Source organism: Mus caroli, unplaced genomic scaffold, assembly GCF_978045245.1.
Source record: "Mus caroli unplaced genomic scaffold, Mus_caroli_1 scaffold_16, whole genome shotgun sequence".
NCBI lineage: Eukaryota > Metazoa > Chordata > Mammalia > Rodentia > Muridae > Mus > Mus caroli.
The window spans coordinates 30,588,453-30,607,810 of NW_028227271.1; the positions used below are offsets into that span (position 1 = coordinate 30,588,453).

The 19,358-nt window shown below is 40.1% G+C and overlaps 1 protein-coding gene across 10 annotated transcripts in view; it reads left to right on the forward strand.

The window, feature by feature from the left end:
* The window catches only part of Ptk2 (protein tyrosine kinase 2), a 201,255-nt gene that overhangs the window by 35,842 nt on the left and 146,055 nt on the right, over window positions 1–19,358 (forward strand). For 8 of the 10 annotated variants that reach the window (XM_029470110.2, XM_029470112.2, XM_085832006.1 and 5 more), the window contains exon 3: window positions 12,658–12,971. The exons of the other annotated variants lie outside the window; for them this stretch is intronic. In XM_029470110.2, the coding sequence (XP_029325970.1) occupies window positions 12,872–12,971 (100 nt within the window). In that variant the 5' untranslated portion in view covers window positions 12,658–12,871. The remainder of the gene's footprint in view (window positions 1–12,657; window positions 12,972–19,358) is intronic. 10 annotated transcript variants of the gene reach the window in all.

Sequence of the window (19,358 nt, forward strand, 5' to 3'; positions counted from 1 at the left end):
CTCCTTCTCTTCCTCTTCTTCCTCTTTTTCCTCTTCTTTCTCCTCCTCTTCTTCTTTTAAAACTTATTTTTATTTTATGTGTACTGGTGCTTTGCTTGCATATATGTCTGTGATGGTGTTAGATCCCCTGGAACTGGAGTTACAGACAGTTGTGAGCCACTGTATAGATGCTGAAAATTGAACCCAGGTCTTCTGGAAGAGCATCCAGTGATCTTAACCACTGAGCCATCTTTTCAGAATTTTTTTTTTAAAAAGATTTATTTATTATTATATGTAAGTACACTGTAGCTGTCTTCAGATGCACCAGAAGAGGGTGTCCGGTCTCATGGATGGTTGTGAGCCACATGTGGTTGCTGGGATTTGAACTCAGGACCTTTGGGAGAACAGTTTGTGCTCTTAACCATGGAGCCATCTCTCCAGCCCCCATAATTTTTGTTTTTTTAAAAAAGTCCTGGCTGGCCTGGAACTCCCTGTGTAGACCAGGCTGTCCTCTAACCCAAAGTGCTCTGCCTGTCTCTGCTTCTTGAGCATTGGGATTAAAGTGCTCAATATACTTGGCAGTTGTCCACATCTTGAGTATGGATTCATTGTGACCAGCTGCTTCATGCTCCTACCCCTGTGCCTTCCTTCTGTGATGGACTGTACCCTTACTGTGAGCCATATTAGACCCCTTTTCCCTGAGTTGCTGCCTTTTTAAAGAAATATTTGCCCCTCCTTTTTCAGATTATGAAAAATTGCATCATTTCTTCCTTTCCTTTCTTTCCTCCAAACCCTCCCATGTATCTTCCCTTGCTCTTTTTCAAATTTGTGGTCTCTTTAATTTTTGTTGTTTGTGTTTGTGTGTTCCTAAACACACAGTACAGTCTGTTTAATCCGCATAATGTTTCTTGTAATTCTGTGTTACCAGGGCTCAGCTTTGGTATCCTATAACCAGGTGATGTGCTTCTTCTCTCTTCTCTCTTCTCAGCATTTCTTAGTTGCCTTGTGAATTGCTTCTTATAGGTGTCACAATAGTAGACAAAAACGGTAAGTCACTCAGCTTCACAGTGAAATTAAGGCTGGTCTGGGTTATACATTCTTGTTCAAAGAACAAAACAAATGGCCACAGTGGGGAAGAGTTTCATTTCCTAGAAATGCAGGCTGCATTTCCTAAGATTCTTACTTTCAGGCTGAGAGAAAAGCAGGGATGGATGTGTTCTAGTTTCCTTCTACTTGTTTTTGCACATTCTACCATATTAGTTATTTGGAGCAAACAGAGTGTTGTACAGTGGCAAGGAGATACTTTATTGTCAAATTCTATTCCTTTCTTTTCTTTTCTTTTCTTTCTTTCTTTTTTTTTTTTTTTTTTTTTTTTTTTTGATTTTTCTATGTATCCCTGGCTGTCCTGGAACTCTGTAGACCAGGCTGGCCTTGAACTCATAGATCCACCTACCCCTGTCTTCTGAGTGCTGGGTTAAAGTCATGTACCACCACCTGGCTTGAACATTTTTTTTATTGATAAACTATTAAAAACATGGTTGGGGGTAGTGAGGTGGTTCAGTAGATACAGGCACTTGTATCTAATGATCCCAGTTTGATCCCTAGAGCCATGTAAAGTTAGAGGGAGGAAAAAACTGCACAAGGTTGTTCTCTAACTTCTACACACACACACACACACACACACACACACACACACACGCACAGGATGGTAATACACAAAAAGTTTTAAATGTAGAACAATTAAAAATCAATTAAAGATGGTGAAAATGGATATTTCATCCATTTTGTATGTATGACAACAATACAGAAAAGGGTATTTCACATTAGTAGCTATCAGAAAAGGCAGATTATAACTTCAGTGAGGCCTGTTATAGTAGAACTAAACAGGTTGATACTGTCAAGTGACAAATGTGTGGAACAAATGAAACTCTGCTTTACTGTGGGAGACAATTTGATTTGGAAATTTTTTTTTTTAACAAGTTGGACATAATAATTGTTATATGATTTAGCAGCCCTCTTCCTGGGTGTTTCCCCAAGGAAGATGAAAACATATGCTCACACAGAACTCTCCATAGGAGGATTTGTAGCAGCTTGTTTCCTAGTCAGTGGGAACAGTTCAGATGCCCAGTCCTTGGTAAAAGGTTCACATGGTAGAAGAGAACAAGTTGTCTTCTGATCGCTACACTGACATTACCACGCTCACCTCTACACAATAACCTACCCACACTCACAAACATGAAAAACAAACAAATAAATGTTTGCTCAGTTTTTTTAAAAAGTGGGTTAGCTAACTATCAATCAGCAAGCCCCTTTACTCAGTCCCTGAGTCTTTCTGTGGTGGATTGTGTTCGGGAAGTGTGAGTCAGATAACTCCTTTCTCTTTTATGTTGCTTTTGATCACAGTGTTTCATCACAGCAACAGAATGCTATTAAACAAAAATCAAAAAAAGAAAATGCAAAAGGGAGAATGTTACTTATTACAAATAAGTCAGGTGTTCTGGGATAATGACATGTGAACAAAGTATTTTGATGCAGTTAGATGGTGATATATAGTAGGTACTTGCTGATAGCCTGTTGGACAATTGGTATTTGGGAACAGAACGTGATGACAGGTTGATCCTACTTTACGTGGTTCATTGTAGAATTACATCAGGGTATTTTCCCCTGGAGATCACTGCATTAATCTTAGTTTTGGAAGGCTTAAAGCATGTTTAAGTCTGAAGATTTGACAGTTGCTTCCGCCAAGTGGCCTGCAGTTTTAGTGTGGAATAACCACACACATTATATTGATTCCTGTTGGATTTAGTGTGTTATTGTTGAACTGCACACAGTAAGTTAGTCATTTAAAATGTCCTCTAAAATGTTGCATTATGACCTATTTCCATTGAAAGGTTAGCATGAATGTAGAACAGCACAAATCCAGAGTCAGGGCGCGGAGTTGGGAACTGGATTTGGTGGTACACTCTGTGATCGCACTAGTGAGAGTTGACAGCTGAAGAGTTAATGGTTTAAGGCCAGCCTGGGCTACATGAGACCCTGTCTCAATGCTCCAACACACTTTAGAGAAAAAAGAAAGGAAAAAGGTGAAATATAAATGTAAAGAATGTTTCTTATGTTAGAAAAGTCTTTTAACAGATTTTAAATAAAATGCCTTAAAACATACTGTAGATTGCTTGCCTAACATGCATGAAACCCTGGGTTTGATCCCAGTTCTGTGAAACAGATACCAACCTAACTTTCAGTTTTTCTGCCTTCAGGATCCTCTCTGTGAACACCTGGTTTAAATATCAAGCTTTATAGTCTTTATAGTCTCAGTGTTATTTTAATGCCCTTTTGCTGTGATAAAATATGCCAACAAAAGCAGTTTAGGGCAGAAAGGGTTTCTTTGTCCTATAATTCCAGGTTACAGTGCATCATTGGGCAAGAACTTGGAAGCAGTTAGTCACTTACATTGGAGAGCACTGAATTAATGTATGTATGTATGCTAATGCCCAACTCACTTTTACAGTGTTTAGAACTCTTTGCCTAGGAATTGTGCAACTCACAGTGGGCATCTTCCCACCTCAGCTAAGCAATTATCCCTTAGACCTGTCCTCAGCACAGCACAATATAGACAGCCCCCCCCCTCCACACTCCCCCATTAAGATTCTTTTCCAAGGTTCAGTTAGCTGCCTCCCTTGTTTTTGGTTTTTAATGTAGTCCTAGCTAGCTTGGAATTCCCAAAGGTAGAACAGACCAGCCTCAAACTGACAAAGATCCTGTTGGCATTCCTTCTAGACTCCACCCAACAGTTATCTGGCTATATAGCCAGGTAGGCCTGGCTTGCTATTGACTCCTCCTTGCTCTCTGCCCTATTCCTCTCCCTAACCCCATTTTCACTCCCCCCTCACCCCCCCCCCCACTTCACGTGTTCCTGGCTGATGTTTTCTTCTCCCCCTCCCTTCTCCCCTCCCTCCTTCCCTCCCTTCCTTCTTCCCTCCCTCTCTCCATCTGTCTCTGTCTTTCTCTGTCTCCATTCCCTTCTCAACTCCCCTTCCCATGCCCGAAATAAAACCCTATTCTATGCTCTACTTGGTACCTGGGGTAAGGGATGCCTTAGCATGGGCCCGGCCTCCCACCTCCACCAAACATATCCTGGTCTTTTTCTAAAACAGATCCTGATTTCTACCTCCCAAGCTCTGGAATTAAAGACATATGCCATTATGCCTGATTCTAGAATCCCCCCCCCCCCCCCCCCGCCCCGAGACAAGGGTTTCTCTGTGTAGCCCTGGCTGTCCTGGAACTCACTCTGTAGACCAGGCTGGCCTCGAATTCAGAAATCCGCCTGCCTCTGCTTCCCAAGTGCTGGGATTAAAGGCATGCGCCACCACTGCCCCCTCCCCCCCTTTAATCTTGAAAACATTGTTTCATTTATTGGAGAAGACTCAGGAAGTAAAATAGTAATGCACTTTACCTCAGAGAGTATTTGTTGGCAGCAAGGATGTTTTTATAACACCAATGAAGTAATTGTCAAATAAAAAAAAATTCTCATGCTACATGCTGATCTCTATTATTATAGGCAGAGTTTTGAGCCTAGAGGGTAGCTACTGGACGTTCCTCTACCTCTGTACTGTAAATTACACAGAAAGAAACCTACTGGCAGGGCTTTCAGTCTTTCTCTATTGCCACCCTTTTTTATATGTTGATCTTGGAATCTACTCTACCCTATTTCCTGTTTTGCCTGTCTAAATTGTGGCAGCTGACCTATTCGTGTCTCTTAACAGAGGTTCTTCCCTCCATACAGGGTCCTTCCAATTCAGGCAGTGTCTAATCATCCTTCCTTAGTCTCCTCACCTGGGATAAGTTTCTCTGCATTGTCTTTTTATGGCATTGATAATAAGTTTGAAGGATATAGGTTGTTTTTAGGTTTTCCCTTATTTTGGGTTTATATGATGTTTTCTGATGATTGAATCAAAGTTTTAGCATTTTTAGCAGGCCTGCCATAGAGAGGAGACTGTGTCTTTCTTGTCTCCTATTACAGGTGTGCCTTTTATGTCCCCTTGACAAAAAGCATTTGGATTCTTCATTGACAAACTGAGAATTAACATGTAGTCAGATAACATAACAGCATCATATTTTTAGGTCACTAATACTGTGTCCTTGTTGCTTCTCTAAGTCATTAGCTTGTTCTTCCTTTTGGGACATCTCACTCTTGATGGGTTTGTTGTCTGTTTTCAGAAACTTTATCTGTCCAGTGGTCTTTGGGATGCTATCTTAGTCAGGTGCATTGGAGTGGGAGCCATCTGGGACTTCATTTTCTGAAAACATAAAAGCATAACCTCATCCTGATGGTAGCATATTAGACCTTTTCCATTGATCAGTTTCTCAATCTTTCTTTTTTTTTTTTTTAAAAGATTTTATTTATTATTATATCTAAGTACACTGTAGCTGTCTTCAGACACACCAGAAGAAGGCATCAGATCTCATTACGGATGGTTGTGAGCCACCATGTGGTTGCTGGGACCTTCAGAAGAGCAGTCAGCGTTCTTAACCACTGAGCCATCTCTCCAGCCCTCAATCTTTCTATTTAACTTATACTTTAGACTGTGTCAGAATGCTTTTGGGAAGCAGCAGAAACATTGTGGAAGAAAGATTAAAGTTACTGTGGCTAAATGTAGCATAGTATGTGAAGATTTAGGTGTGTTTCTAGACCCAGTTTTTATTTTTAAAATTTGTCATTTAAATATTTGTTGTTCCATAGTAGATTGACCCTGTGAATTAAAAGGGATTTCCATAAATTGCAGAATTCCTTAAATTGTTTGCTAATGTAAATAGGACCATTACCAGTTTTTAGTTGTAATGGGAGTCCTAGAAAAGAAATGTGTAAAGAGCTGTTTGAAAAAGTAAAGTTCCAAATATGCCACAATGATATTTTCCTGTAGCCCTGAGGGCCCCATGCTGCCCTGGGCAATATGCTCTAGCTGACTAGTCAGGGAGGGGTACTGTCCAGGCCTGTGCACACTTAACAGCGGATGGAATACCTCAGTCACAGACAGCCCTAGCTCCAGATGTCAAGCTGATGTGAGAATCACCTTCTACTAATACACTAAAAGTTTAGAGTACTTTGTAAAATGCGCCTTCAGTAGAACATGGGCTTTTGTGACCCTCCTCTAACTTCTTCCCTTTTTAGAGTATGATCATTTATGTCAGACCAAGGACAAGCACAAAACTTAAAAAGCAAACAAAACCTTACTTAATTAACAATGGTTATTAATTTTTAAAGATTTAAACCAACGACTATTTAAGCAAGATTTGCAATCTTCAAAATTTATGGCAATTTTAAACAGTTGAGTCTGTGATTTAAAGATTTTAAAGCGTGGGCAGAAGGGGTAGTGCCTGCTGCCCAACCAAATTCAGGCGTCAGACTCAGTGGGAAGGACCTTGGTAGGGCAGTGGATAGGCCATGAAGCAAAGGCCTGCCAATTTGGGCAGCTCAACCAGAGGGCTTGGAGTCCCCTGCTTGAGTGGCCCCAGGATTTATTTGCCCTGCCCTGCCAAGATGTGTCTTGTAGAGGATTTTAAAATTTTCTTTTTATGATCTTCCTGAGAGGGTCCAAGTAATATATTATCGTAGTTTATCTTAAAAGATAACTGACAGAGATTTTATCCCCCCTTTCATGGGCTCTTACTACATTAGGTCCTTTGTGTTTCCAATTTTCAACATCAATGGTTTCTAGTTTAGGAAATCAAGGATTTCATCTTGTAGTCACTTGTACAAAGCTGCAGAGCTGTTGCTCTAGTATTTTTCTCTTCTGGATTTTTAACAAACACCTCTACTTAAATAAAATGCTTTGCCCTTGAGGACTGAGAGGAACCATGCTATTTTACTCTTACATATGGTCACAACTCCTTGGCTGAGAGTTCTGAATTCCAACCTTCCAGTTCTATTTAAAGAAAAATTTCTTACCTCCTCTGAGGAAGAAGCCCCATACTTGGGGTACCAGCTGGTGGTGGTGGTGGGGTCTCTGTCTCTCATATTCCAGGACTCTGAGCACTCTGATTCAAGTTGTTATTTTTGTGAGCTATGAACTTCTGTCCTAGTTGTTTTGTGGTCTCTAGTGCTTACTTAGGGCCTTTGCACAAACACAGAAGAAGCACACAGCAGGACACTTGAAACAACACTAGCTGTTGTTAAATGCCAAGTACTCTGAAAGGGTAGAAGGAGCCTGTGTTCTCTTCCTTCTTGTCCCTTTAGGCTTCACTATTCACTTGTCCTCTGTAGGTGAAATGAACCCTGGGTATAGAACCTATTTCTGGCCTCTTCTCTGGAACCCTTGAAGTTTCTGGGGTAGGCTATGCTATAGGTGATGGCTTCTGTGTATTTTGCTTTTTGAGGTCTAGGTGCCTTTGAGTATACCTGTTAGGCTGCTGAATAGTAGTTTAATAGTAGGTGATCTGTCCATTTTCTCTCTTCAGTTGTTAGTGTCACAGGTTTGTAATAGTATCTGTGTAGCTGAAGAACTATTAATTGAGAAAACTGCCACAAGCATTGCTGCTAATTGGGAAAGAACACAGACTGGGGGCACAATTCTGGGCGTTGCTGTATATTGACTAATCTCTCTGCTTCATTTTCTTCATTTGTGAAGCTGAGGTTGTGATAGTTGTAATGGGGTGATAATATCTGCCTCCTTGGGTTGTTAGTGAAAATGAAGTAAGCACATTTTAAAATGCTCTGAGCACGGTCTGGCATATAGCAAGTACTTCTATTAGTGTTGTGGTTGGCTGACATGCAGTCAGTGCTGGCTAGAGGATGGGTATTAACAGTGTCCTTGTTTTACAAATACTGAAACTGAGGTTCCTGCTGGTGGTGATTTTTTTCTTTGTCTCATAGGTAGTTAGCGCCTTCTCCAGCTTCCTGCAGCATGACAGAAGAGATACAGCAGTTGTTTCAAAGCTGGCAGGGAGGTGAACAGTGGTTCTACCGCACTTTGGGAGATTGTTGTACTAGGAAGCTGCTTGCTTGCTGTCTTTGCTTTCAGAAGGCATTATAGTCTTTATTCACATTAATAGAGCGCTAATTGCTATCAGGCCATAAGCTTTGTTGATGGACTAATTCTAAGAAAATTATTTTTTTAGTGGAAGCAAAGATACACAGCGAGTGAAATGACTAGTAATTTTTCTGAAGACTCATTTATTGTTATATGTACTTATACTGTAGCTGTCTTCAGACACACTAGAAGAGGGCATAAGATCTCATTATGGATGGTTATGAGCCATCCATAATGAATTCAGGACCTTCAGAAGAACAGTCAGTGCTCTCAACTGCTGAGCCATCTCTCCAGCCCGATAATTAGTAATCTTAATAGATGTAAGCTTAGTATGAGATTTCTAGCACTGAAAAGCTGTCATATATTATAAAAACTAGATGCTAAGTAGAAGTGTTGTATTTACTTAAATGTTCAATTCTCATGCAATCATAGGTCACAGACTTAGAAAAATACACATGAGTATATTTCTCAGAATACTATTTTCTAGATATTTCTCTGGTCAACTGACATAGAGTATTTATTTGTTCTTTATTGTTTCCAAAAGTATTCTGATGTTTTTAAATAAAGACACTGCAGCATTATAAGAAACATGAAAGCCAGTTTCTTATTTTTATGATACACTTTTGTTAACATTTATAAGCAGTTCATTTGTTAAAATGTTTATTCTGAGCTGGAGAGGTGACTAAGTAGTTAAGAGCACAATACTGCTCTTGCAGGGGACCTGAGTTCAGTTCCCAGCATTCACACCATGTGGCTTACGACTGCCAGTAACTCCACCTCTGGGGGATCTGGTACCTTTTTCTGGGGTCCGTGAAAACCTGAACACATACAATATACATAATTAAAAATAATAAAAAATTCAAAAACAGTTCATTCCCAGGGACTTGCAGGCCAGGTTTGACAGATTGTGCACAACATTTGCTAGAGTTACCTTTCTGCATACTGATCATGCTCATAGCAGTATTTACTAACCTGATGTTTTTTAGTCCAATTTTGCAGTTGTACTTCTTCTGCAGTGGAAGTTTAGGAGAAGTATCAGAGCAGTGCACCTGTGATTTATTGTGTAGCTGGGATATAGACAGTCACGGTTTTTAGGCTCTATGTTGCCTTTTTTTTTTTTTTTTTTTAAATATTCATTCTGTAACTGTTCATTAGCCTTTGACCAGTGGCATCTGGAGGTGACATGGGGTCTAGGATGGAGACAGGACTTACCATCAAGGTATATTACTGTATAGTATACTGTACCTTTTCTGTGACCTAGAGAAAAAACCACAAATTCCCTCACCATCTTCTTACTGCCTTGATGCAAATGGAGGATCGGTGGAACATGGCTTGCACACCTCTGTAGTAGCTGCTATATATAGTATAATGCTGGAGATTATGCTAGAATAGACACCTTTACCATCTATCAGAGTTTGCTTTTAGTGGGGGCAGTTGAGTAGTAAACTGTGCATCAGTAAACCATGTGTGGAAATACAGTAGGGAAGTAGATAGACTCTCTGGTTTCAGATAGACTGCTCAGGACAGGGACATATTGAGTAGGTGATATTTAAGTAGGGAAAGGGCATGGCTGTGAAAGCTGAGGCAAGGCCATTCCATGTGGAGGAGGGGCAGGTAGTACAGAGGTGCTGAGATGTGCAAAGAGCAGCAGGGAAGTCAGTACAGTGGTTGGTGCTATAGAAACCAACAGATAGGTAACTGTGAGATGAAGGTGTAGGCAGTAGCCATATTACACAAGGCTTTGCATATTCTGTTAAGTATTTTGGTGTATATCTTGGGGAAGTGTTGACCAAGATTCAAATAGAGGAATGAATGATATGCTTGCCCTTTCAGCAGCTGCTAGTTTTAGGATAGAATCTGAGGAAGCAGGCTATAGCAGGAGCTTGAATTAGAATGTGGGCAGTAGTCAATGAGAAGTGCGTAGACACTGGCTGTGTTCTGAAGGTATTGATAAAGGTTTCTGACAGATCCCTTTGAAGCAAGAAGGCAGCAGTGACTAGGGATGAAGGATTTTGGTGTTCTACAAATAGTACTATCTCTTTCTTGTAAATTTTAATATAAAGGAGAATTTACCAGAGTTGCATTTCATTATGCTAATAGTAAACATTAATTGGAGCAGCACAGAATTTTTAATGAATGCTGGCCCTGTATATTTCACAAGATAGAGAACAGAGGCCTTCTTAATGTTTTCTTTTAGGTTTCATTGTGATCTACATCTGTTCTTTTAAAATGCTTGACCTCTCTGAATCATCAGAATCCTCTCTGGGATTGTGTCATAGACTAAGGGGTATTGTATTGTTTTGATTATAACTATAGGTTTTTGTTTGTTGAGACAGGATCTCTATGTAGATCAGGCTGGTCTTGAACTTACAGATCTTCCTACCTCTGCCTCTTCAGTATTGGGAATAAAGGTTTACAGCACTATGCCTAACTATAACTACAATTTTTAGAAAAAGTTATTGTAATCCTTTTGATTGCTGGTAATGTACCTCCTCTCCCCCTCTTTCCAGCTGTCATCTGACCCCGTGATCCTCAGCGGGCCAATGGGTTCTCAGGTTTTTGTTACTGCCTCAGTTACAGTGAGTACTAGGCATACCTTTAGTCATTTGCTTTCTGAGTAAATGTAGAAAGTAGTCATCTTTCATACCTGGCTTTTCCACCCCTTAAAAACTTACACATTAAGAGGTGGAAATATTTGGGCAGTGAATAAGCTAAGTTAGTGAGAGGTTGTAGAGAGAATTCCATCGGTGGATTAAAACCAGAAACTGGGTCCATCCTGTCCTTTCTTCCTATTCCCTTCTCAGAGTTGTACTTGTCTCCTCCACTGTTCCTGCCAGTGCTCCATCCTCCTCATCCCTTGCCTGGACCACTCTTTATTTTGTTCTGGGAGTCCTTGAGGCTGTTATCAAGTTAGGCTCAAATGGTTTTTGTGGCTGGGTGGCTCAAAGTCCCTATATCTAGCTGAGCATGTGGTCCTCCCTTCTAGCAGGGCCTCTCCTCCGGTGTCTGTGCCCTCATGGTGGAGGCCTAGCAGTCGTGCTGCTCTAGCTCAGAGGGTGCCTTGAATAGTTGGTGCAGTGGGTGTGGAGTGGAGTCTGGCAGTAGGAGTAGCTGGGTGGTGGTTTCTGAGAGTCGTAAGTTTTCAGTAGTCTCACTCTTGACTTGGATGACTTGTGCACCTCTTGGTGATGACTATGCTCCTGTGGTAAGACAGATGGTCTTGCTTGGTGTGCTTACTTCTTATTGGATGGCAGTAGTCCTTTGTGAACGAGCCTTCCTCCTCTTTAGTGAGTACTGCCCAGGCTGTCCTTTTGGATCTGGTGACTCTTGCTAGCTTCTGTTCTTCCAGCCTGCTTGAAATGTTTTCTAGCCCTTTCTTTTTTAGTGTGGCCTAGGACCATAGTTCATGCCTGGGAATAATGTGTTTTCAGGGTGGCTCAGGAATGGCCTCTGGAGCTCTAGCAGCTGTTAAGAGTCTGAATGGAGCCTGGAGTCAAAGGTGTCATCACATTTGGTGATGGGACTGAAGGAAACTGTCCTGGGCATCGCTGAGTACAAACAAGTTTCTTGCTCTAAGTATTTGTTCAGCTCCTGTTTTCTGAAGTTAATAAATTAATAAAACAAAAAAAACAAAACAAAACCTTGGCCCTTTACCCAGTAAGGGAAGTGCTTGAATTTGGCTGTTTGTGGGATTGTGTGACTGCAGAGTCATCTAATGTATCAGGCAAGCGAGAACTGTGGAGTTTCAGTATATGCTACATATGCTTGAAGGACAAGGTGTTAACCAGAAACTCCTTACCTGCTGTCCTGATGCTGATGTAGAATGTGTTCAAATAGCCTGATTTTTGGCATGACCTTGACTCTCAATTTGAATGGAAAAAGTAAGTTTTGCATTTTAAAAAAAAGTTGTTTGTGTCCTACTTCAGTGTGAGATAGTACTCATCTTTTGAGGCTAGAAAAAGAAATCCTACTTGAAGCTAGGAAAAAAAATCTTGTATCTTGGACCCCTCATTATTCTTTAAGCATATTTTAAAGTAAATTGGCTTCTGGTTTATGTTTTCTAGATAATCTGTGTGTGTGTGTGTGTATGTATATGTGTGTGTGTGTGTGTATATATATATATATATATATATATATATATATATATATATATATATATGGTAAAAGTATCAGTGAGGGAAAATATTTTACCTCTGTGGTATTTGGACTCATATAGGTCATCCCCTCCATATTTGGTTTTTACTTTGATTGTGATCATTTTTTCAAAATGTATTTCATCAAGTTAATTATTTTTAGTCTAAGACCAGAATAAGGCTGGTAAAGTGCCAAAGGCATGATTCTGAAGACAGGACTTGTTTAGGAATTATCTATGGACAGTTGATCTGGGTCAGACTGGATTTGCTTGCAGCTTACTCAATTTTAGAGTCGACTGTCATTTTGTAAACAGAAGTCAGCCAGATGAAGTGAACAGAAGGGCGAGATTAGCATATTCATAAGGTGCTGGCTCTGGGACTTCTTTTTTCCTCCCTTTTCTCCCTCCCCCTCTCCCTTTTCCTGAATGAATCTAGGAACCCAGACCCATGGGGTCGCATGACTAGCTGGTTTTATTCTGTTCATTGGCTTAATCTGGCCAGGACGGTCTGTGTTTCAGATTGCGGAAGCAGAAGATTCGGTAACTGAGAGGCCACCGTGGAGCTGCTGGAAACTGTTACAGAAGGAGCACCTCTCAAACCGTGCTTCAGGCTCTGAGAAAAGGAGCACAGGGGAAGCTTTAGTCTTGCTTTGGATCCAAGCAAATGCTGTCGGAGCAATGAACTGGGACTTTGTGTGCGGACTCCTGGCTTGATCTTGATAGGATTGGGTGTATGTTGTTGGAACGGGCAGGCCAAGAGGCCCTGAGACCTACAGGTGCCGTCTGTATGGAGAAAAGCGGCTGTAGTCCATTTCCAGTGTGTTGGGCTAAAGGTATAACAACTTAAAGATCTCTTCAGTCTGTGCTTATGTCAGTTCATGCTTTTGTACTGAAAAAGCTAGGTAATAGTTCTATCAGAAGTTAGTTACAATTACATTTGAGGGGAAAGAAAGATGTGGTATAGGCTTACGGCTGGGGTATAAAACCAGTTAGGCGACTTTGCAAGTAGAAAATGAAATGTTTGTATGGAAATGTGCTTAAGTGATTTAGATCACTTGTCCTGTGCATAAGTCATGTGTTTTTGCTTTTTCCTTTTATCTATTATCAAGACTCCATTATCCTGTAACTGGAGACTTTTAAAGAACAAAGTGATTAGTTTTAACTGGAGGACTAGAGGGGAAAAGGGTAATGTGGGCTTAGTTGTTTTAAAGTGGGTTTCCTTTATTGTCTATATGCAATGAGTACTTAACTTGAAGCTTTGTTATTTTGTGTTTATTACCACAGGTCAAGAATATTATGAGTAGAGAATTTTTCCACTTTAGTGTGAGAGTTTGTATTGATGCAGAAGTGTAAATATGAAGTAGGGCATTTCCATTTAGCATTCAACACAACATTTAGAAAGCACAGTTAGTAAGTTAAAGAAGCTATAAAATGGATGCCTAATTCAAGACAGACAACTTTGATTAGAAGTTTTGCTTACCATAGTGGTGAATATTTAAGCCATTAACACACTTAAGATTTCACAAAAATATATCACTATGTGAAATGTATTTAGATACTGTGCTAATGTGCTGCGGAAGGCTTTCAAAAGGAGGAGACTGTACTTGGTCAAGAGCTGTGCTTTGATGAATGAACTAGAGGCTTATTCAACTTAGTTTTTAGGTTAAAGATATTAGTATTTCTAGACTAGGATGTATTAGTATCATACTGCAGTTTCAAGATTAGTTTTCATTGGTTGATTTGTTTTGCCTACTTGTGTTAAGCTTTTGCACCAAAGCTTGCAACATTTAAACTGTTTTAATGTTACGGTATCTGAATAAAGCACCCATTACTCAGAGTAAAGATTTTGTAAAGTTAAATTGAAGCTTTCAAAATTTAAAAGACATTGACTTCTTACAATTGTAGTTTTGTGGTATGAGGACCATGTAATGTAAATGAGCATAACTGAGGCAGAGTTTAGGGTTACTGAAGAATTTGTAGGTTGTATACAGAATGCCACCTCCATAGTATATGGGTGCAGTACAAGCCTTCCAGACCATGGTCTCACAGACCATGGCTAGCCAACAGCTACAGACCTAGACCAATGGAGTATTGAACAGTTAGCAACTGGATTTCCTGTGCAAAGTGGTCCTAGAAATGAGAACTTTTTGACAAAAGAGATAGTAGTGTTTTGACTTACCAAAGAAATTTATCAGAGCAATTTGCTTTTTAAGTGTTTGCAGACTATTAGAAAAATACAAATAGCTGATTTTTAATTAAAATGTACCTTTCTGTAGATTATAGATTGAGGGGGAGCAAAGCTCTCAAAGCAGAGGATGGGAACTAGGACACATCAAGGACACAGTGGGCTCCATTCCTACGTGCAGAGCCAAGTGCCTTCTCTGCTGTAGATAGTTTGACTTTGGTGGTTTAGGTGAGGAGCTTGTTAACCTTGCCTCACAGCTGAGCTTATGCTTTTACAGTGATTATCCAGTGCAGCAGCCTTCAGAAACTTCCTCTCTGACTGCCCATTTTACTTTCTTGCATTAGGACCAAGCAGGAGACTTGGCCCCATGCTTGTTACTATTGTCTTCATGATCAAAGTAAGAATTAGCTGACTTAAGTTATTTCAAGTATAACAGTTACAGTGTGTAGATAAAAGTTAAAAGATCAGATCCAAAGAATATACAACTCTCTGCTTGCAAGTGGACATTCTAAACCATGCATTTCATTCAACCAGTCACATTAACCTCAAAACACATAGCCGTGTCCCAGTTTTAAGAAGACAAAAGATTCTTACCAGGACAGGCTAAAAATAGTAGAACAGACCTATATTTGTATACTTTGAAGTGGATCTTTAAGGTACCCTTAACATTCAAGGGTTTGTTCTTTAATAGTTTAGTGTATTGTTTAGTTTGAAGAATCATCCAAGAAGATTATGTTTTAAATATTTAAGAGAGGTGTGTATTTACAGTGTGATTTCCTATGCATAAAACATGTATTAATTAAGAATACTAAGTGTAAATGTTCTCAGAACGTTAGGTTACAAAGTGTTGGGTGGGGAAAACCTGCTTGTGGGGTTTTCTGATTATCAGTTGTACACTGTTCTGTCACTGTGGCAGGTGGGGGTGGGGGAGACTGGCCATTACTATAGTGGTGCCAGAGGTTTGGTTGTTAGGGAAAAGTATGTTTTCTGGTTTCTTTAAATTTTTTCTAGTAATAGAGATTTTATGTACTTCTGACTTCTCTGGTTGAAGTCACACTCTGCTTAAGAATTTAAAATTTTATCTGTTCATCTATTTGTCATCTGTCCTCTTTCCTTCTCCCTTACATTGGAGTGTTAACTGCTTCTTGGTGTATATGGTTGTAGTGTGCAGAAATATCAGTTACCTTTCAGAGATGGGCCTCTTAGTTGCTGTCCCAAATCCGTCCTGTCTTAGTACACACTTACTCATGCTCTAGATCCAGTATGCCTCTTGGACTTTCCTTTCCATGTATACCTGTCATTTTATTCTGATTATTATATATCCAGGGTATATATATTTTGAGTTAATTGGTTTACCTCTCTGTTAATGTATGGCCTCACTATGTTCATATCCGTTTGTTCATCCTTCAGATTTTGTGAAAACAAAAATCTGATATTTTCCTGTTTAAAGCTGGTCAGTGGCTTCTTAGATTTGGATAACATCCCACATTTTTACTATGCCCCACAGGTCTGACTTCATCCTGTCTCAGCCTTGAGCTATTGTCTTGCTCATTAGCAGTGTAGTCACTTCAGTTTTTTGGTGCCTTGCATATTGCAATCTCTCTCTCAGACCTTCTGTACATGCTGATGTCCCCTTTAGAGCTGTGTTTTATATTCACCGCTCCCCCAGTCCTATTTACTATTAGACTACTCCTTAAATGAGCTCTCATTTCTCAACCTAGCCAGATTCTTTCCAGGGTTCCCACCAGAGCCTACACTTCTGCCCTGACACTGCATCTACTGTGACATGTCTTTTGAGAGTTAACCTGTCAGGTTTCTGTCTTCCTTACTAAATTTTAACATCATCTGAGATGTCAGAATTTTTTCTGCCTAGTAAATAGTTGGCACAAGTAGATATTGTTTTAAATGTTTGTTAATGCATTCTGTAGAGAGTCAATGTTATTTTAAAGGCTCTTTTTGGAGCTACATTCTTTTGCTTGTATTATGTTGTATGTGATTAAACCTAGTTTTAGACTTATCAAATTGACTATTCTAAGATGTGCACTGCAAGTATGGTAACATTAAGTAAGGCATTGTTGTCGCTCTCAGAAACATGATTTCTTTCAAACTCACACACCTTTAGCAGACTCTGTCTCCATCACCTTACATGTACCCTGCTTCTATCCTTGCTTTCTGGACCAGTCTCCCTCCCCGCCCCCCTTCTCTTTTAGTTTTCCGAGACAGGGCTTCTCTATCCTGGAACTCACTCTGTAGACCAGGCTGGCCTAGAACTCAGAAATTTGCCTGCCTATGTCTCCCAAGTGCTGGGATTAAAGGCGTGTGCTACCATTGCCTGGCCAAATTTGACTATTCTAATCTCTGAGTGAGAGAGTGTGTGTGTGTGTGTGTGTGTTTTCCTGAAAATAAAAGTGTGTGTGTAGTAGCTTAGTAGTTGGCCTATAGCTGATAGAGGTATTGGCTTTGGTCTTCAGCTATTATCAGTTCTTTGAGACTTATTTGACTTTCACTAAATAGTTCCTATTTTTTCCTGTACCCCAATTGGTTAGAATTCCCCCTCCCTCTTTATTTATGTGTGTGAATGTTTTGTCTGCATGTATATCTGTAGCACATGTGTGCCTAGTGCCCATACAGGCCATGGGACCTTAAATCTCCTGAAATTAGAGTTACAGACAGCTCCATGGGGGTGCTGGGAATTGAACCCTAAGCTATGGGCTGGAGAGATGTCTCAGCAGGTAAGAGCACTGACTGCTCTTCCAAAGGTCCTGAGTTCAAATCTCAGAAACCACATGGTGGCTCACAACCACCTGTATTGAGATCTGATGCCCTCTTCTGGTGTGTCTGAAGTCAGCTACAGTGTACTTAAGTATAATAATAAATACATCTTTGGGCCGGAGCAAGGAAGGACTGAGCTAGCGGAGTTGACTGCAGCGAGGAGGTCCTAAAAAAATTCAATCCCCAACAACCACATGAAGGCTCACAACCATCTGTATAGCTACAGTGTACTCACACACCTAAAAATAAATAAATAAATCTTTAAAAAAAAAGAGTGGAATCTATGATTCTTAACGTTTAAACATTGGGCAAAGTGAACAACAATTCCATTACTATATTATCATATTTCCATTTCAGCATGCAGAGAGAACATTCACTACTTGAGTCAGATTCCCCACTGTGTAGAACCTGACTCTGCTTTCTGTGACCTAAGGAACTATTGCTAAGTTTTTAGCCTCAGTGCTTCAACACTGCATATGCAAAACTGGGATACTGATGAACGCTATCTCAGAGGCCTTTGTGAGAAATAAATGAAGCCATATACATGTGCAAACTCAGCTCACATGTGACATTTTGTATCTGTGGAATGAACTTTAACAATTACAAGATGCACAGAGCTTACTTTCTCTTTCTCTTCTCCCTTCCTCCCTTCCCTCTCTCAAACACACACACACACACACACACACACACACACACACACACACACAAACCTGCTTCTATTCTTAAATGTTTTTCTCTGAAGTCATTACTTCACTTTACAAGTTTTAAGTGCAAATTCAGTATTTGCTGAATGTATTTGTCAATACTTGGCTGATACTAAGGAGTAAAAGGCACAGATTTCTGCTCCCTGAATTGATAGAATGTGGTGTTACATCCAAGTTGGGGGTCTGGTGACAGTCTAAAGTAGTTTGTCAGGTAGGCCCACCCGAGAGAGGCTTATCCTAGAAGGTGGAGGAAGGAACCCCTAACAGAAGGCTTGACAGAGAGCAGTGGATAGCAGTGTGCCTGGCAGAGAGTGACCTTCCGACTTGTTTTTCTCTGACTTTCTCTCTTGTCTGGCATGGGATGAAATCATGTAAATTGCAGATCAATTCTAATCTATTTTTGCTTAAAAAATGATTGAATTAGAGGAGTAGTTTTCCTGTAGGAAACATGGCTGTGTCTTTTTCCAATGTAGTAAGCAGATAGATGTTGCTTCTGATGACTTAACAGGAAGACTGTGTTGTGCCCTCCCTCCTCTTTTTTGTTGTGAACATAGCAGCAGCTCCTTACCATAATATTGCAGTGGGCATTAGCATGTCTTCATCTCATTCTTTTTGTTTGTTTGTTTGTTTTTGTGAGACAGGGTTTCTCTGTGTAGCCCTGGCTGTCCTGGAACTCACTTTGTATCTGCCTGCCTCTGCCTCCCAAGTGCTGGGATTAAAGGTGTGCGCCACCACTGCCCAGCCTCATTCTTTTCCTCTGGCTCATTATCAATATTTGTTTTGACTGTGGGAAAGTAGTGGGAGGAAATATATTTGTTTTGATTCAGGAAGTTTTCAGGGTTAATGTGTTAGCTCTAGCTTTGTATTTTTAATTATTATTATTTGAAAAAATTCCTTTAGTTTTTTTTTTTTTTTTTTTTTTTTTTTTTTTGGTTTTTCGAGACAGGGTTTCTCTGTGTAGCCCTGGCTGTCCTGGAGCTCACTTTGAAGACCAGGCTGACCTCGAACTCAGAAATCCGGCTGCCTCTGCCTCCCGAGTGCTGGGACTAAAGGCATGCGCCACCACGCCCGGCCCTTTAGTTCTTTTTTTCATGAGGCTTTTTTTATTTGTAGTGAGAAAGATGTTAAATTTTGCCAAATATTTTTCTACCTCTATTGATCACTGAATTTAAAAAAAAAAACATGTAATCTATTATGGTGTTAATTACTAAATTAAATATGGTTTTGATGGTAGAAATTGAACTTAAGTCATTCAGGTACTAAGCTTATGTATATCACAGTCTGATATATTAAGTTTTTAATGTTAAGCCAACTGTGGGGGTTGAATAAGACTGAACTCTCTACCCTCACCTCCCCATATATTCGAATGCTTGGTTTCCAATTGGTAGATAGTTGGGAAGGATTAGGAGATGTGGCCTTGTTGGAGTATGTGTGCCATTGTTGCAGGAGTGCTTTGAGGTTTGAGTAGTCCATGCCAGGCCCGATGTCTTTTTCTCTCTGCCTGCTGCCTATGGATCAGGATGCAAAACTCTTGAGTTGCTTTTCCAGCACCATGCCTG